This window comes from Periophthalmus magnuspinnatus, chromosome 8, assembly GCF_009829125.3.
Source record: "Periophthalmus magnuspinnatus isolate fPerMag1 chromosome 8, fPerMag1.2.pri, whole genome shotgun sequence".
NCBI classification, from domain to species: domain Eukaryota; kingdom Metazoa; phylum Chordata; class Actinopteri; order Gobiiformes; family Gobiidae; genus Periophthalmus; species Periophthalmus magnuspinnatus.
In genome coordinates this window covers 11290082-11309472 of record NC_047133.1, presented here as the reverse complement: position 1 = coordinate 11309472, position 19391 = coordinate 11290082, and the positions used below count along the sequence as shown (strand labels likewise).

The window sequence follows — 19391 nt, the reverse complement described above, 5'->3', positions numbered from 1 at the left end:
GTTACTCAATAAAAGATACAAGTTTGCTAACTGGCACGTAAGAAATTTACGGTCCCCAATGGAAGCTGACTTCACCGTAAAAGTCAAGACAATAAAAAAATGCAGCTGCTGGCACCTTCTATAGATAACTGCAGATCACAATGGCAGGTTTTTATTCATTTATACCAAAATGACTATGGAACAATGTCAAATCCTGTGTGTATCACCAATTAAGAAAATAAAAGTGGAGAACAAAATACGGAATAGTGGGCGTATTTTGGTGGTAGTGAAAAAGGGGGTTGGTTGAGGCAATGACGTCTTGAATGCTGGAGTGCATGAATGGAGAGGGTAAATGAGAAGAGGAAACAAATATAACATGGTTAAAAGGTCTGCATAATAGCTTCACTTGAAATCTATTTTTACATTTAAATTAAATAATTTCAGCCAGACTGGCACTTCACTATTTATGTTTTTAAAGGAGACACACAATGAAATAGCAATGATTGTTTTAAGGTCACTGCAGAGTAAAGTTCTTTCAGAGTAACATTATGTTTTGTGTAACATGTGACATCAGAAGATAATAGTAATGTGATTATTTATTGGTTTACTGGATTAATTTCAGACCACTAAGAGATTATTACTCTCTTTATTTCCAGGGGAGTTTTTGTTCAGGTCCTTCCTGTGACTCTCTCACTGTGGTCTCGGGCACAGTAGTACACAGCCGTGTCCTCAGTCTGGAGGTTGTTCATCTGCAGATACAGCTGGTCTCTGCTGTTGTCTCTGGAGATGGTGAACCTGCCTTTAACTGACTCAGAGTAGTAAGTAGTTCCACCACTGCTGCTAATGTAAGCCAGCCACTGCAGCCCCTGTCCAGGAGCCTGTCTGATCCAGCTCATGTAATAGCTGCTAAATGTGAACCCAGATGTTGTACAGGTCAGTTTATGGGACTCTCCTGGTCTTTTCACAGCTGGACCAGATTCAGTCAGAGTCTGACCAAAGACACCTGTGGAAACAACCCAAAACTGTATTCAAATTCATAGAGCTGCAATTTACCAGTATGAGTCCAGAGCAACAGTTCACCTGTCCAGTATGTTAGAAACACAAGTGCTGTCCTGTAGTCCATTTTGTTCAAGTGTCCATGGCTCTGTTTCCTCTACATAGAGTTAAATAAAGGAGAGGATTTCAGGTTTGCATTGGCTCCTCCCCAAACTTTATATAATGCAACATGTTTTGGCTAAGAAGGAGGCAGGGTGGATGTTTGTGTGAGCAAATATTCAATAAAAATGTATAATTCTGAATTATTTCTTCGTTCTGTACACATGAGTCAGATCATTTACATAAAAGTAATTTATTATTTATTATTACAATATCTTGTTTATTTTGCATGGTTTCATTTGTTGCAGTCTTTAAATCAACCATTTTAATAAATATTTGTATTATTTTATATATTGTTTTATTAAATCACCTAGTTGGATATTTTTGTACATGAGCTGCATTCTTCCTGTCACTGTGCTCTTCGGGCACAGTGGTAAACAGCAGTGTCTTCTGCTGTCAGGCCTGTGATCTCCATGTACTGGGTGCTGCTGGGGACATTTTCAGTCAGAGTGAAGCGTTGTTGAAAGGCACTGGCGTAAATGGCATCATTATTGCCAGTGCTCATTCTGCTGATCCACTCGAGCCCTTGTCCTGGCCTCTGCCATATCCAGTGAATGAACAAATGTACAGTTGTAAATAAATTAAATTAGTATACATGTAATTGTGTTTCAGTTACGCTTTAACTAATTGTGTTATTTAATTTAAATATTTTTCATTATTTTTTTATCATCTTATCATCGTCTTTTAACTGGTGTCTATACATTCCCCTATGAAAGTCATCTGACATAAAACCTCTGATATTGCTGCACTATTTTGCCCTAATAATCATCCAGAAGAGAAAGTCACTTTTTTTCTTTAGCTTTTCACTGATATGTTGACTTTTATAGTGTACAGTTTGTAGTTATTTATTTGTATGTTTGTCATTTATCCATGTTTTTTAAAATGTCTGTTGTGTACTGCACTCTGGTCAACTCTGTTGTTTTTAAAGTGCATTAGAAATAAAGTTGGATTGGATTGGATTTGGCACAGTAGTACACTGCAGTGTCTCCAGGCTGCATGTTATGTCCATTCAGTCAATGTTTTTGTGGAAGTGTCTAAATCAATACTGAATTTGTTCTTCAGAGAATCCTTATAGTGAGAGCCTCCTGTGTATTTTATTCCAATCCACTCCAGGCTTTTCCAGCAGGTCGTCTGATCCAGTGTAAGTTGTTGCTGCTATGAGACAGTACAGGGGATGGTGAGAGTGTGTCCTGGCTGCACAGTCACAGAGGCTGGCTGTGTCAGTGTCTCACACTTCACACCTGTGGAGGACAGAGCACAATATTGAGGATCAAACTGTGCTGTTTAGTTGTACCAGAGTTTACTGATGTGAACAGAGACTTACAGGATCCAGCTGCCAGCAGCAGCAGAAGAGCTACAGACAACATCATCAGTGTGGAGTGCACTGTCACACTCTCACATGGGCCTTATATAGACACACAGGAGGACAGCAGGAGTTTGTATTCAAACTAACAGGGAGGGGCATCAGAGAGAGACTAACTATAAAATATATTTTTGAGCTTGTGTGTGACAATGTCAGTAGTTATTGATATCAAACATGTTTTACTTAACTTTAAAGCTTTTGATCCCCAGCATTTTCATTGAAGACCTTTCTAATGTACTGTATTTAGATGTGTTTCAGATGTGTTTTCATCTTCTCCCACGTTCTCCTGTTTGGTGCAATGTGAGATTAAACCTCTACAGCTATGTTCTTGTACAGGTTCACTCTCCCAGGACTGATTCAGAAACAAATACTTGTTTTTCATTAATTCACTTCAGTCAATAATAATTTGTTAAATGCAGCTGTATGTCCCGACATGGTGAAAATATCAGTGTTCTTAATGTTGCAGTGGCACAAGGACTTCTACTGTGTTTGTGTTTAATAAAAAAACAAAACAAAACTGTATTAACATGGACTTTAATGACATTTATGCACTGTACAGAGCAGGAGGAGAGTCCAGGACAACACCCAGAGATGATCTATGAGCACCTTTTTTAAATAAATGTTATGAACATATAGTAAGTATATTGAATGCTCATTTTAATGTTCCGATTTACCATAACCATCACTGAAACATGTTAAACATCACCAGACAGACTCCCTGCTTTTCATACTAACACAGGGTATTCCAGGTTCTCATCAAAAGTGATCCCTGACTCTGGGAGAAGAACAGAGGGGAAAGTACACAGCCTTGGGGATTTCCAGTGTTGATGATCCCACTGCTTAAGACATTCCTTCCCAGTCACAAATGCAGAAGAAAAAACTTATACAAGTATGGTATATTTCTTTCATATTGCTTGACCTTCTGTTTTTGTTGTCCTCATGGGAGTAAGGAAGTGCATCTCGTGTAACACCATGCTGTAACTGCCCAGGCAAGTTTTTTCACAGAAGTAGATCAAATGTGTTTTTGTCAGATGGATTTATCAACAACAGTTTAATAGTTTAAATAAAATGCATATGTTCTTTTTTAATATATATGATTGTATTATACTATTCTGTGGATTTAACACAAAATAAACTGCTAAGAACTTTATTCAAATATGACCTCAAGATTTACAAATACAATTATTAAAAGAGGAAGTTGATACCACATGTCTTCTGCAGTTTATCAAATTGTAACGCATGATTTCAGAGGTGTGAGGGCTCCTCCTCTGGTGATGACAGCAAATAGCATCCTGATGTTTTTTTGTATAGCTTGAGATATACTTTGTGTGACTGTGTCTCCCGAGCACAGTAGTACACTGCAGTGTCTCCAGGCCGCATGTTCTGTCCATTCAGAGTCACTGTGTTGCTGGAGGAATCTACATTTATACTGAACTTGTTCTTCAGAGAATCCTTATAGTAAGAGCCTCCTGTGTATTTTTGTCCAATCCACTCCAGGCCTTTCCCAGCAGGCTGTCTGATCCAGTGTGTCCAGTCGCTGCTCACAGAGTATGAGACAATACAGGAGATGGTGAGAGTGTGTCCTGGCTGCACAGTCACAGAGGCTGGTTGTGTCAGTGTCTCACACTTCACACCTGTGGAGGACAGAAATGTGTTGAGGAGATGCTTCAATAACAGGAGCATTGTGTGTAACTTGAGCTGATGTTGAGTGTGAAAGAGGAAAACTCACAGAGCAGACAGAGAGCAGCCCACAGCAGAGTGAGTGTGTCCATCCTGAGACTGCACATGTGACCGAGGAGGAGCAGCAGCACACTATGTACTGCACACACATTTGCATCTGCTCTGCATACACTCCTCCCCTGACAGAAAAAGACACAAAAAGTTCCCCTATAAGGAACAAAAATGTGTACACATTTGACCTTAGTAATACTGTATGTTTTCATGTCAGAAGTAGATGAAAAAGACTGTAGATAATACACAGTTAAATAAAATTCCCACAACAATTTGATGAAAGGAATAACTGATCAAAATAATAACAATTCTAAATGAAGTGAACAGAAATAATGTGCATGATAGTTGCCATAGTTCTACCTGCTTGCATGTTTTTTCCTCAGTCCGGGTCCGTTTTTCAGCATGTATATTATATTATTAATATTTAATCTTGTAATTTATCTCGACTAATTCTATTATCTACATATTCTAATCATGATTTTAAAGGCAAACTAAACATCTGTGCCAGAGCTTACTTCCTCCACAATCGGTGAACTTGATGCTGATTCACTCGTTAAGCAAACAGATTTGCAAGTGAAGAATGCAATGGAAATGCTCGTGGACTTTTGATAAAGATAATACCTGTCTTTTTAGTAATTACTTTATAATATTACTATACACTGATCAATATGCAGCAGTGTACAAATATGGTCTTCAACCATGCTATTTGCTTATTTTATACATCTTACACAACACTAACCATTAATAAATGATGTCAGTGCTGTGAGAGCTCCTCCTCTGGTGACTATAATAAATTATATCCCACACAAGAGTTTTTGTACAGCTCTAGATATACTTTGTGTGAGGGTGTGTGGCTCCCGAGCACAGTAGTACACTGCAGTGTCTCCAGGCCGCATGTTCTGTCCACTCAGAGTCACTGTGTTACTGGAAGTGTCTAAATTTACACTGAACTTGTTCTTCAGAGTTTCTTTGATATGCATAGAGTGTCCTGCATGGTGACCTCCAATCCATTCCAGGCCTTTCCCAGCAGGCTGTCTGATCCAGTGTGTTCTGCAGCTGCTCACAGAGTATGAGACAGTACAGGAGATGGTGAGAGTGTGTCCTGGCTGCACAGTCACAGAGGCTGGCTGTGTCAGTGTCTCACACTTCACACCTGTGGAGGACAGAGCACAATATTGAGGAACTGTGCTGTTTAGTTGTACCAGAGTTTACTGATGTGAACAGAGACTTACAGGATCCAGCTGCCAGCAGCAGCAGAAGAGCTACAGACAACATCATCAGTGTGGAGTGCACTGTCACACTCTCACATGGGCCTTATATAGACACACAGGAGCACAGCAGGAGTTTGTATTGTAAACAAACAGGGAGGGGCATTGATATTTGAGCTGATGGAAATATCTATCTATAGGTCTCCAAGATATTTGAATTCAGTTACTGAATGTATTTTATTATTATGCAATTTTATTTATTTAATTTTTTTTCGGGTGAGCCAATGACTAACCTCTGCCATGCATTTGGACAAAATGCCTGCACCCTGCTCTGACGTCTTAGTGGGTGCATAAAAACTGCATCATCCATGTAATGTTGCCAGTGGACACCTGGGCAAATTTAAGACAAGTCTTTTATTCAGACACTAAAGAGCAACGGCCCCAGTATGGAACCCTGAGGTGTGAGTATTTGTCCTTGGCCACGTTCACACTGCTCCTTACCCTGAAGAAAAGAGGTAAACCAACCCACTGCTTCAGGGGAGATATTAAATGATGACATTGGTTAAAAGTAGCTTTGACTGACAGTTTCAAATATTTTTTTTAGATTGAGAAATGCCTCCTCTCTCTTATTTATTTAAGAATAGTAAATATGTTTTCAATCTTTCACACGATGTTGTGATGAGCATGTGCTAAGTCACAGACAGTGCGAGAGCTCCCCCTCTAATAACTAAAGTGAATAACAGTTTGATGTGTTTTTGTACAGCTCTAGATATACTTTGTGGTACTGTGCTCGTCTGGCACAGTAGTACACTGCAGTGTCTCCAGGCTGCATGTTCTGTCCCCTTAGAGTAACTGTTTTTGTGGAAGTGTCTAAATCAACTGCAAATTTTTGTTTTAATGAATCTTTAGTGTTTTCTTCATCTCCAATCCACTCCAGGCCTTTCCCAGCAGGCTGTCTGATCCATGCTGTGTAGTAGCTGCTAACATCGTAAGACACAGTACAGGAGATGGTGAGAGTGTGTCCTGGCTGCACAGTCACAGAGGCTGGTTGTGTCAGTGTCTCACACTTCACACCTGTGGAGAAAACAGAGTGACACAGTGAGTGTGATCCAGTCAACAGTCAGCCATATTGAGTCAGTCAAACTCACTGTGTCCAACAGCCAGCAGCAGCAGCACACACACACTCCTCATGGTTGGACTCATGCTGTTCTCATGGAGACACCTCCCTATTTCTGCTTTTATTTATTTGGTCCATTTGGTTAACTCCGCCCATAAAAAATATCTTTGAAATAATTTAAATCTCACTGGGAACATTCAAGTTTGCTATAATCATCAATGAGGCCAGTTCAGTAAAACAGACTACTTCCCTTTCATACAGGCATCACAGAAGACATTTCAGGCGCTTGTCATTTCTGACTCTGAGAGAAGAGCAGGGGGAAAGTGCAAAGGCTGTGTGGTGGCTGATAGGGAACGTCATTGTTTAGAAATTCAAAAATTAGTTGAGAGTAAAACTCAGTAGTTGTATTGGGCAGTGAGGACTGGTGTGTGCGAGTGTTGCACATAATGTTTTAATCATCCATTATTTCCCACATTGCCCAGTTTGTTGTTGTGTATTTGTATTATTTCTCCAGACCACTGTGTATCCAGCACAGTAGTACACAGCAGAGTCCTCAGGCTGCAGGTTGGACAGTCTGAGAAACACCAAGCTTTTGCCATTGTCTCTGCTGATTTCTATGCGTCCTTGAAAGCTGCTTGTGTAGATCGTCTTACTCGCATCGTAATAAATGAACCCCAGCCATTCCAACCCTTTTCCTTCAGCTTGTCTGATCAGGAAAGACTGAAAGGCTCCTCAAGAAACCCCTCAGGAGCCTCCCAGTCTGAGCACTGGCTAAGAGGGAAAGGATTGGAGGATTGCGCAACTCACACCTGATGAATAAAAAGAAGTTAAATATATGCACGATCCATACTTATTGAACATGTTTGTGGAGAAATGAACTCACAGGGCAGGGTGAGCGCAGGACGACCAGTGTGTTCATCATCATCACGCTGTGTTAAAAACGATGTCTCTGCCACTTTATAACAGTAGACTCTGAGGATACAATATTTCTATGGGGCTGTGGAGAGGAGGGGGTTTGTGAGTTTGGCCTACATGCTGATTCAAAGTTAAGGACAATACTGTTTACTGGCACAAGCAGGCTGTGCAAATGGATGAGACTCCTCCAACTACAAGGCAGCCAGAAGCTAAATGTAAATTACTATTAAAATACTTAGTGTTTTATTACAATATGTTTTTGCAGTGCATTGTTACTGTTTCATAGGATTGTAAGTGTACACTGGTTTCATGTAATTTTGGCCAAATAAATAAGCCAATGGCAGCCTGACAAGGCTACATTATTTTAGTTTATTCAAAAAATAAGCTGTCAAGAATATTCTGCTCTTCCAGGGACACATATAACCAATATATCAAGTTTTATATATACAGTTTTAATACAGTGTGTAGGCTTATGGAGGTGGATAAATTATCTCTTGCTCCAGTACAGATATATTCTGGATCATTTTAAAACAAAATTCATCATCTTTACAACAGCTATGACTGTAAAATATATCCCATTAAAATATATGTAAAAAGAGGAAGTTCTTCTCTGGTGGCTACAGTATATAACATGCTAAAGTGTTTTTGTATGGCTTTAGATATACTTTATGTGACTGTGGATCACGACTACAGTAGTACACTGCAGCCTCTCCAGGCTGCATGTTCTGTCCACTCAGAGTCACTGTGTTACTGGAGGAAACAGCATTTATACTGAACTTGTTCTTCAGAGAATCTTTGAGGTACATATTGTCTCCTGCACGGAGATATCCAATCCACTCCAGGCCTTTCCCAGCAGGCTGTCTGATCCAGTGTGTCCAGTAGCTGCTCACAGAGTATGAGACAGTACAGGAGATGGTGAGAGTGTGTCCTGGCTGCACAGTCACAGAGGCTGGCTGTGTCAGTGTCTCACACTTCACACCTGTGGAGGACAGAAATGTGTTGAGGAGATGCTTCAATAACAGGAGCATTGTGTGTAACTGGAGCCGATGTTGAGTGTGAAAAAAGAAAACTCACAGAGCAGACAGAGAGCAGCCCACAGCAGAGTGAGTGTGTCCATCCTGAGATTGCACATGTGACCGAGGAGGAGCAGCAGCACACTATGTCCTGCACACACATTTACATCTGCTCTGCATACACTCCTCCCCTCACACACACAAAGAGCCAAAGTTTCCCCATGAGGATCAATAATGTGTGTGGTAGTTATGTTGACGTTAGCTGCATGTATGGTCTTGGTTGGTTCTGGCAGAAGAAAGAAAGACCAGCACAATCATCACCTGTTAGTGTTGTTAAAATATCAGCAAAAGTTCAATTTTCTTTAATTAAATTATCCAATGAGTGGTCAGATGTCCTCTAATTTTATGATCTATTCTAACCATTAGTTTAATGTCAAATATTATATAAGTACAGGACTGAAAATCAATGAAAAATAAAAAGGACCCCCCCCCCCCCCCCTAATCTAATCTAATCTAATCTAAGTCTAGACAAAAAAAGAGCTTTATTTTAAGTTTCTTCCAAATGCATAAGTTCTTCATTTAGATGTTTATAGTGATTTGTGAGGTGATATAGGATGTGACCTTTAATTGTTATAAGGCATTAGTTTGGCTTGTGCTTTTATTAGAATATGAAAAATAGCAAATGTCATTGTATTTGTTTTGGAGTTTATTTTCAGCCTGTGCCTGAAAAGTCCATCCACAGTAGCACTTGGTTGGATGTTTTTGTACATGAGCTGCATTCTTCCTGTCACTGTGCTCTTCGGGCACAGTAGTAAACAGCAGTGTCTTCTGCTGTCAGGCCTGTGATCTCCATGTACTGGGTGCTGCTGGGGACATTTTCAGTCAGAGTGAAGCGTTGTTGAAAGGCACTGGCGTAAATGGCATCATTACTGCCAGCGTTCATTCTGCCAATCCACTCGAGCCCTTGTCCTGGCCTCTGCCGTATCCAGTGAATGTAGTAGCTTGTCATAGAAAAACCAGATATGACGCAGGACATTTTCACACTTTCTCCAGCTCTTTTCACCAAAGAAGATTCCTGCTCCAGTCTGATCTCTGTCCACACACCTGTACAGGAAAAACATATCCATTTAATATACACAAAACCACCACCAACCACACATTAAATCATGCATAAATATTTACCGCTTATTGTAGCTATAAAGACAAAAGTCACCAAAATAACAGTTCCCATTCTTAAATAAAACTGTCACTCTGTGTTTGTGCTGAGTTCAAAATGGAGAAGTTAATTCTGTTTGCTGAGGCACAATGATACATGACGAGTTGTGTCAATATAAAGAGAGTTTATTTGCATATATCTCCCTCCGCTGGACATAAACAGGATTGTAAAACTAAAACTTGCTCATTTATGTATTTTCCACCCCCTGTGCTAGCCTGTTTTACATAATTACTCTTTTTTTTCTGGTGGACTTAATGCTAACTGGTATATTAAAATGCAAACACAAGAAATTAGTTTAAACATGATTTTAACTTATATTTCACATTGATAATTTGGATTTTTATTGGGAAAATAGTGGCCAAATATTATGCTTCATCAGGGAAATACTAGTTTGCATTCATCTTCTAGTTTGTATGTAGTTTATTTTTTTATTTGCTTTTATGATGCCATAGTTTCACGCATAAATGAACATATAACTATGGGAGATTTACTATTAATGAACAAAATATCCAACTTATTCTCCACAGGACTAACCATCTGCACTTTCACGGTAAACTGCAGCACTTTGTTCATTTAAGTGATGTAAGTGAAACTCCTAAAACTATTGAGGAAGTAGTTCTTGTACAGCTCTGCCACTGCCCGTCTCACTGTGTCTCTAGCACAGTAATACCGCGCAGTGTCGTCCGCTCTGAGGCTGCTCATGTGCAGATACACCTCTTTTCTGCTGTTATCTCGGGACACGGTGAAGCGGTTTTTCACTGAATCAGAGTAGAGCTTGGTTGCACTGCTATCGCTAATGTAAGAAATCCACTCCAGGCCTTTTCCAGCAGCCTGTCTGATCCAAGCAGTGTGATAATTACTACTGAATCCTGAATATGTACAGATCAGTTGGTGTGACCCTCCAGGACTTGTGACCACTGCTTCAGACTGAACCAGGGATTGGCCATCAGCGCCTAAAACACATTTAATCGTTAGTTTAGTTTAGTGAGATAATCTGGTAAAAAGCAAATACTGGCCTCACCTGAGCAGCTGACAAACACAAGAAGAACCAAGGAATATTTGACAGATATCATTGCTGGTGGTGGTTTGGTGCAGATGCTGGACCTTATCCCACTAATTTAAGAGGAGGACTGACTTTTGCATATTGTGGACACCTCCTACTTCAACACACCACTTCAGTGTGTCATTATAATGGTGATTATTGTCCTGTGGCTGTGTGGCTTTAAACATGCTTTTGGTCACCTTAGGATAAGTATTTCTAAGTATTTCACATGTTTGAATTTAAAATAATGTCTTCATTTGGAAAACTGTCAACTGTGGTTTTAATCCTTGATAAGGAAAACTCTAAAAGCAGAGTCACATGACCTCAAGGCTCTGACAGGAGCAGAAAAAGACACAAGTCCACAGGGGCCAGACCATTTAAGGATTTAAAAAACAAGCAAGACAACTTTGAACTTTAGAAGAGACAGGGAGCCAATAACATTACTGAAGCACAAGATGGAAGCATTTTAGAGCACTTTTAATGTTTTTATAAAGATGAATCAAGTCTGTGGTGCAGGGAATTACAATAACTCAAACCATGAGAACTGTTAATACAGTGTTACATGTTTGAAGAGGAGGATGGTGCAGAGGATGGAGGCTTTGTAAGTTTCAAATCTGTGAAATGTGACAATATATATATATATATATATATATATATATATATATATATATATATATATATATATATATATATACATGCTTGTTTTTTAATACAAGTTTGTCTCAAAATTAAAAGACACTAGTGCATTTATGTCATAGAGAAGAGTGTGAAGAGCTTAGGGGCTATGACTGTCCCCTGCAGGTCTCCAGTATTATTATTAACACTATATCCCCCTAGATCAGTGGTTCTCAAATAGTGGGACGCGCCCCACTGGGGGGGTGTGGTAAGATGCCAGGGGGGGCGCGTATGACACTGTAGTACTGTAGACAGCGCACACACAGCAAAGAGCAGGAGAGAGCGAACAGATCGTGACACAGGGCAGTGAACAAGAGACACTTTTGCTAAAGAGACACTATGGAAAACAATTTAACAGGGATGAAAAGAAAGGCGGAGATAGATGGAGGTAATGAGATGTATGAAAGTCACCCGAAAAGTAAGACAAGGAAGTCTGATGAAGCATGTTTAGCACTTGGCTTCACCGTGACTCCGGTGGGACATAAGGACAGACCGGTGTCTGCTGTGGCAGCGGACAGTATGAAGCCAAATAAGTTGAGGCGCCACCTCATTACACCTCAGTCACGCTGATAAGATGCTGGAGTTTTTTCAGCGTAAACGTGCCAAATATTAACAACAATCATCCCTCTTTGTAAATGTCACTTCAGTAAACCAACAAGCACTGCTAGCATCATAACGTGGTGTACCAATTTGCTAAATAGCTTGTTTTAATTTGATATTTATTTAATTTTAATGTATTACTTTGATATTTATTTCATTTAAATGTATTAATTTGATGTTTATTTAATTTTATTTTTTTTAATTTGATATTTAGTGAAATTTCTTTTTTCTTTTTTTTTTTCTTTTTTTATCAAATGGTTCAGTCAGTTGTTCCAAAAATATGTATAGTTCAAATAAGGAAACAACAATAAAAAAAAAAGAATGTTGTGAAATGTTTTCTTCTTCATAGGGGGGGGGCATGATAGAAAATAATTGAGAAGCACTGCCCTAGATGAATGTACAGCTTCGTTTTTATTTGTTTCCCATATTTGTTTGTTTGTTTTTGTTTTGTTTTTTTGGTATTTTTCTGTGAATAACTAGTGGTGTATATATGTAAAGAGGACAATTTGGAAATACAGTATCTTTCTCTGCTGGACACAGTTTGTTTCAGCTGTTTATGGTTCTTGCAAAAATAAAAAGTAAAAAAGTGTAATCTGTTGAATTTTTGTGATGTAATAGTGGGTAAATAAATCATGTTTTGTCATAAACTTTCATTTATTTATATTCTGGGATATAGTATGGAATCTTCAAGGTCTGTTTTTTTTTTTTTTTTTTTTTTTTTTAATTTAATAGCAAATGCTTCCATAAGTCATGAAGAGGTTCACTATTTTCCGCTAGTAGAGAAGACCACACATCCTCATTCATTTGAGAGAAGACTGAAATATTCTAATACAGGAATAACATGCGATGACATGTTTGTAGTGGTGTAAACTACAGAGTTAGCAGGTTTTATACAGAATATGACCCATTCAGACACGCAGACATTTTGTTTTTTCTTGTTTTTTTTAATAGAAATGCTTTAAAATTCTGTAAAACATGGGTTATCATGAAGTTTCCATAGTACAACAGAGGTGGGATAATTATCATTTCAGTTTATAAGGCTGAGAATCAGTTTTCATTGTAAAATTAACCTTAACAAGAGTCGACCTTCATGTGACATGACGTTTGACAAAAGTACAAAAGGTATAACATTGGGCTCTGGCTCTAGTGGCTCTGAAGAGTACACTGACCTCATGTTCTTATGATTATCACTGTTCTCTGTTTGTCCCAGGTTTTTGTAGTGGCTTATTTCACTGTGCTGCTCCACACAGTGACACACACACATGCAAAAAACACTGACTGTTTCTGTTCTTCCTGAACACGAATGCATAACACAAATACATCTTATTCTTAAACTTGTTTACATCTAGTGTTTTTTATTCATGCCAACTTTTTAACTTATTATAGCGTTTATTTGAAATGTTTTGTAATAGAACGTTTGATTTTTCCCCTTATTTATTATCTTTATCACTATGAATTATTTAGATGTGAGGTGCATTATATGGCATTTCAAACACAGTTGTATAACATTATTGTTTAACTGGTGTCCATGGCATCACCTGATGAAGGGCATTTTATCATTTAGTTTATATTCTAAGAAAGAAGAAACCTGCATTACCATTAAGCATAAAGTACAGTTTATCTATCTTATGCTCACAGCTTTTACCAGAACATGGCAAATATGAACAATTCTTGCTGATCCCAACCCTCCCCCCTCTGGTAGCTACAGGGAATAACAGGAAAATCTTTTTGTACAGCTCTAGATATACTTTGTGTGACTGTGGCAATCTGGCACAGTAGTACACTGCAGTGTCTCCAGGCTGCATGTTCTGTCCATTCAGAGTCACTGTGTTACTGGAAGAAACAGCATTCATACTGAATTTGTTCTTCAATGAATCCTTGATCTCCAAAGTGCATCCATCACACTGATGTCCAATCCATTCCAGGCCTTTCCCAGCAGGCTGTCTGATCCATGCTGTGTAGTAGCCTGGTCCAACTTTAATTTCATAGGAGACAGTACAGGAGATGGTGAGAGTGTGTCCTGGCTGCACAGTCACAGAGGCTGGCTGTGTCAGTGTCTCACACTTCACACCTGTGGAGGACAGAAATGTGTTGAGGAGATGCTTCAATAACAGGAGCTGATGTCGAGTGTGAAAGAGGAAAACTCACAGAGTAGACAGAGAGCAGCCCACAGCAGAGTGAGTGTGTCCATCCTGAGACTGCACATGTGACCGAGGAGGAGCAGCAGCACACTATGTACTGCACACACATTTACATCTGCTCTGCATACACTCCTCCCCTCACAGAAAAATAGACACAGAAAGTTCTCTTATAAGGAACAGAAATGTGTATACATTTGCCCTTAGTAATATTTATAATTATATATATTGTTATCATAAGTACTTCTGACAATGTTTCCATATCAGAAGTAGAAGAAGAAGACAATAATATCTTGAAATTAATTTCCTCTAATTCTGTTCAGAACGTTTATGTCCAGGCACCGACGGGCTTGTCTTGCCCAGCAGTACTCAGCAGAGCCTTTACTGTCATGGCCTCAGTCAAAGCAGTGGCTGTTAAAGCTGCGCTAGCGTCAGAGCTAATAACTAATATGCTATTGTATCACAGCATTTCAGGTCATTTTATTATGTAGGCCTGTCTCACTGTCTCCTATGGAAGATAATCTGATATACCACATAACAGTTACTTTAACACCCCAACTTCAAACAAGGACAGTTTTATTGGTTTGACAATTCAGCAAAACACCAACATTCATTACATACCAGCAGGTTTCAGTGTGTTACTGTGGGGGTGATATTCTTTCTCTTTATTTATACAGGGGAACCCAATGAGAGTACTTGGGCTCTCTCTTTCATTGGTGCCATATTGTTATTTAAATTCCACTGTAAACATTTGTACATGGCCTCTTACAATACTGTTTTTGTACAATGCCAAATGTACAAAAATAAGTTCATGAAAAAAGTTAAATGAAAATAACTTTTGAGAAGGAAACTATGCATGAATTGAAATATATTGTAATGATTAAGAGAAGAAAATATCCTCCAAAAATACCAAATGAGCCGAGTTCTCTGTGATATAAACATCTGAGCCACAGAAGAGCTGCTGATGATCCAGTGAGTGCACACAGTGGATACAGCCAGATGGGACAGGAGCTTTCCTCTTCTGTTTGTATCATTTGGATGAGTCCAATCACATCAGCAACACATTCGGCCATTCAAATACAGTGAAGATACAATGATGTTGATTCAGTCTTTTGCTAACAAGTTTGCAAATAAAGAACACAATAGAAATGCTTGTGGGCTTTTAAAAATATAATATAATGATATGTCTTGTTAGTAGGTAGTTTACAATATTACTATACACTGATGAAAATGCAGTAGCGTACAGTCTTCAACCATGCTATTTGCTTATTTTACACATCTTACACAACACTAACCATTAACAAATGATGCCATAGTGCCAAGCCTCCTCTGGTGGCTATAACAAATTACATTCCACAAAATAAATTTTGTACAGCTCTAGATATACTTTGTGTGAGGGTGTGTGGCTCCTGAGCACAGTAGTACACTGCAGTGTCTCCAGGCTGCATGTTCTGTCCATGCAGAGTCACTGTGTTACTGGAAGTGTCTAAATTTACACTGAACCTGTTCTTCAGAGATTCTTTGATATGCATAGAGTGTCCAGTGTGTTTTGCAGCTTCTAAAAGAGTATGAGACAGTACAGGAAATGGTGAGAGTGTGCCCTGGCTGCTGTGTGTGCAGCAGTGGGTCTAGGTGTATGTGAAACTCGATTCACTCCACCTCGTGTTTGAGAATCACTGAGACATGTTATTACCAGGCTCCCTCCTTTTCATACTAACTATCAAGGCATTTCAGGTTCTCTTCAAAATCACATGTACTAGTGATTTCTGACATTCTGAGGGAATGTACACAGCCCTGGGGAACACCTGTGTTACAATACAACATAAGCTTATATAAGCATAACATAAACACATTATTATTATTAAAATATGAGGTTTCAAATTCATTGGCCTGTTTGTCTTTATTGTCACAATTGGAGTCAGCAAATGTATCTGATGACAACATGCTGCAACTGCACAGGCAAGTTTTTCACCAAAGTTGCATTTCTTAAAAGCTCAAATGTGTCTTTCTGAGATGGATTTATCAAAAACAGTTTAATAGTTTAAATAAAATGCATATGTTCTTGGTATATTCTTTGATTTTTATTTACAAATGCTATTTATTATTAAAAGAGGAAGTTGACACCTCAAGTCCAGCTGCAGTTTGTCAAATCCTAACACATGATTTCAGAGGTGTGAGAGCTCCTCCTCTGGTGACTACAGCAAATAACAGCCTCATGTGTTTTTGTACATCTCTAGATATACTTTGTGTGACTGTGGATACCGAGCACAGTAGTACAGTGCAGTGTCTCCAGGCTGCATGTTCTGTCCAGTCAGAGTCACTGTGTTACCGGAGGAAACGGCATTTATACTGAATTTGTTCTTTAGTGAATCTTTGAGGAACAGTGTGGATCCTGCTTGATGATATCCAATCCACTCCAGTGCTTTCCCAGCAGGCTGTCTGATCCATGCAGTGTAGTAGCTGCTCACAGAGTATGAGACAGTACAGGAGATGGTGAGAGTGTGTCCTGGCTGCACAGTCACAGAGGCTGGCTGTGTCAGTGTCTCACACTTCACACCTGTGGAGGAGAGAGCACAATATTGAAGATCAAACTGTGCTGTTTAGTTGTACCAGAGTTTACTGATGTGAACAGAGACTTACAGGATCCAGCTGCCAGCAGCAGCAGAAGAGCTACAGACAACATCATCAGTGTGGAGTGCACTGTCACACTCTCACATGGGCCTTATATAGACACAGGAGCACAGCAGGAGTTTGTATTCAAACTAACAGGGAGGGTCATCTGTGAGAAACTAAAAAGAAAATATATGTTTGAGCATATTTGTGGAAATATCTATGGTTATTTTTGAACCGTGTCACATCTGATTGTTTTTGTTGATGTTGAACTTGTTTTGTTTAACATCAGAACTTCTGATCATCATCATCAGCTGTTTTCACTGAAGGCCTGTGGTCACATGAAACTTTTATTATTTACTGTACTCTCCTTTTCTTCTGTTTGAGGTTGTGTGTGACTGCACATTTACGACCTTATGGCAGAATACTGACTATACTCTCAAAAGATTCAATTTCTCTTCATTCATTCACATCACCCTGGACACAAATGAACAGTAAGAAGAAAACCTGGAAGAAACAATCAGCTCCTCTAGTGCCAAGACAAGAGACTACACTCTATAAATATAATGTTTCAGTATATTGTGTTGTTTTGTTTTTAATTTACTGCTATAGTTGTTTTACATTCATTCTCTTGAGTCATGAGTTTGCCTAATGTAACTGTGTGTGCAGCAGTGGGTCTAGGTGTATGTGAAACTCGGTTCACTCCACCTCGTGTTTCAGAATCACTGAGACATGTTATTACCAGGCTCCCTCCTTTTCATACTAACTATCAAGGCATTTCAGGTTCTCTTCAAAGTCACATGTACTAGTGATTTCTGACTCAGGAAGACGAGCAGGAGGGAATGTACACAGCCCTGGGGAACATCTGTGTTACAATAGAGCATAAACTTATATAAGCATAACATTAACAAATTATTATTATTATTAAAAAAAGGAGGCTTCAAATTCATTGGCCTGTTGTGTCTTTATTGTCCCAATGGGACTCAGCAAGTGGATCTGATGACAACATGCTGCAACTGCACAGGCAAGTTTTTCACCAAAGTTGCAACTCAAATGTGTTTTTATCAGATAGATTTATCAAAAACAGTTTGCCTTTAGTTATACATTATTAATAATGATAAATGATAATCATCTATGTGAACACACTGATCACGTTGCAAGACACTGATCACATTAATGATTTCTCAAAATAATTATCAACAATGAGCAAGGAGGGAAACAGATATCAGTATTCAGCACTTTAACTTTACTAATCTTAGTAATTGTTAAATTTCCAGATGACACTTGCATCACTACATCTCATAGGAAAAGTGTCCCATTTTCACCATCCATTGACAAACATTTTTAACAAAACATAAATAATATACATTGCACCATGTTTCATAAAGTTATCAATTATGTAATGTTAAAGAAAAATAAGCTTACATATTTTTAAATAAATCTCGGTTGGGTTGTTTGACTTTTTCACCGGTGTCGTGAAAAAAGCCTGTTGTTTACCCAAAGCTGCGTTTAGCTCTGGGCTTGTTCTGCCCATAGTGCTCGTCCCCGTGGAGAGTGCGCGTCCCCGTGGGGAGTGCGCGTCCCCGTGGGGAGTTAGTGTGGAGCTTTGTGAGACGTAGTGAAGTGTCCCTCCACATTGTGCCGCTTTGCCGTCACCACAGTCGCTCCGCAGATGAGAGACGCGCAGGTTTCTTTTACAGTCTTAAATCGTTGTGAAAGTGATCTCTTTATTTTCTACCATGTTTTGGAGTAAGAAACTGCATTCAGTGCATCCTCACAGCGCAGAGCGGAGCTCTGGTTTTGTCACGCGCACAATACTGACCTTTGAAGTGAGTAGGTCAAAGTTCACCTTAACTTATCTAAACTTCACGTATAATGAACATATGTTTAAGATATTGTCATTTTTAAATCTATATAAACGCAAGGGTGATATAAAAAATAGCAAGGGAATAAAATTACATTTTAGATGCAGCTCATTAGTGAGTTGTGCTATTTTTAGAACCGGTCTGCGGGCGACTCATGTGGGGCTTGGGGGCGACATGGCGCCCGCGGGCACAGGGTTGGTGACCCCTGTCTTAACACATGATTTCAGAGGTGTGAGAGCTCCTCCTCTGGTGACTACAGCAAATAACAGTCTCATGTGTTTTTGTACATCTCTAGATATACTTTGTGTGACTGTGGATACCGAGCACAGTAGTACACTGCAGTGTCTCCAGGCTGCATGTTCTGTCCAGTCAGAGTCACTGTGTTACCGGAAGAAACAGCATTTATACTGAATTTGTTCTTTAGTGAATCTTTGAGGAACAGTGTGGATCCTGCTTGATGATATCCAATCCACTCCAGGCCTTTCCCAGCAGGCTGTCTGATCCATGCTGTCCAGTAGCTGCTCACAGAGTATGAGACAGTACAGGAGATGGTGAGAGTGTGTCCTGGCTGCACAGTCACAGAGGCTGGCTGTGTCAGTGTCTCACACTTCACACCTGTGGAGGAAACAGTGTGACACAGTGAGTGTGATCCAGTCAACAGTCAGCCATATTGAGTCAGTCAAACTCACTGTGTCCAACAGCCAGCAGCAGCAGCACACACACACTCCTCATGGTTGGACTCATGCTGTTCTCATGGAGACACC

General features: G+C 39.4%; 1 protein-coding gene and 2 gene segments (V, D, J or C); all 3 read right to left on the bottom strand.

Annotated features, from left to right (window-relative positions):
• The window catches only part of LOC117375009 (immunoglobulin mu heavy chain-like), a 103389-nt gene that overhangs the window by 72762 nt on the left and 11236 nt on the right, over positions 1-19391 (bottom strand). The gene's annotated exons all lie outside the window — the stretch shown is intronic.
• On the bottom strand, positions 646-1142 carry LOC117375011 (Ig heavy chain V region 914-like). The segment is given in 2 exon segments: positions 646-982; positions 1060-1142. Coding segments are annotated over 2 exon segments (378 nt in total).
• Positions 9201-9714, bottom strand: LOC117375014 (immunoglobulin heavy variable 1-46-like). The segment is given in 2 exon segments: positions 9201-9585; positions 9664-9714. Coding segments are annotated over 2 exon segments (366 nt in total).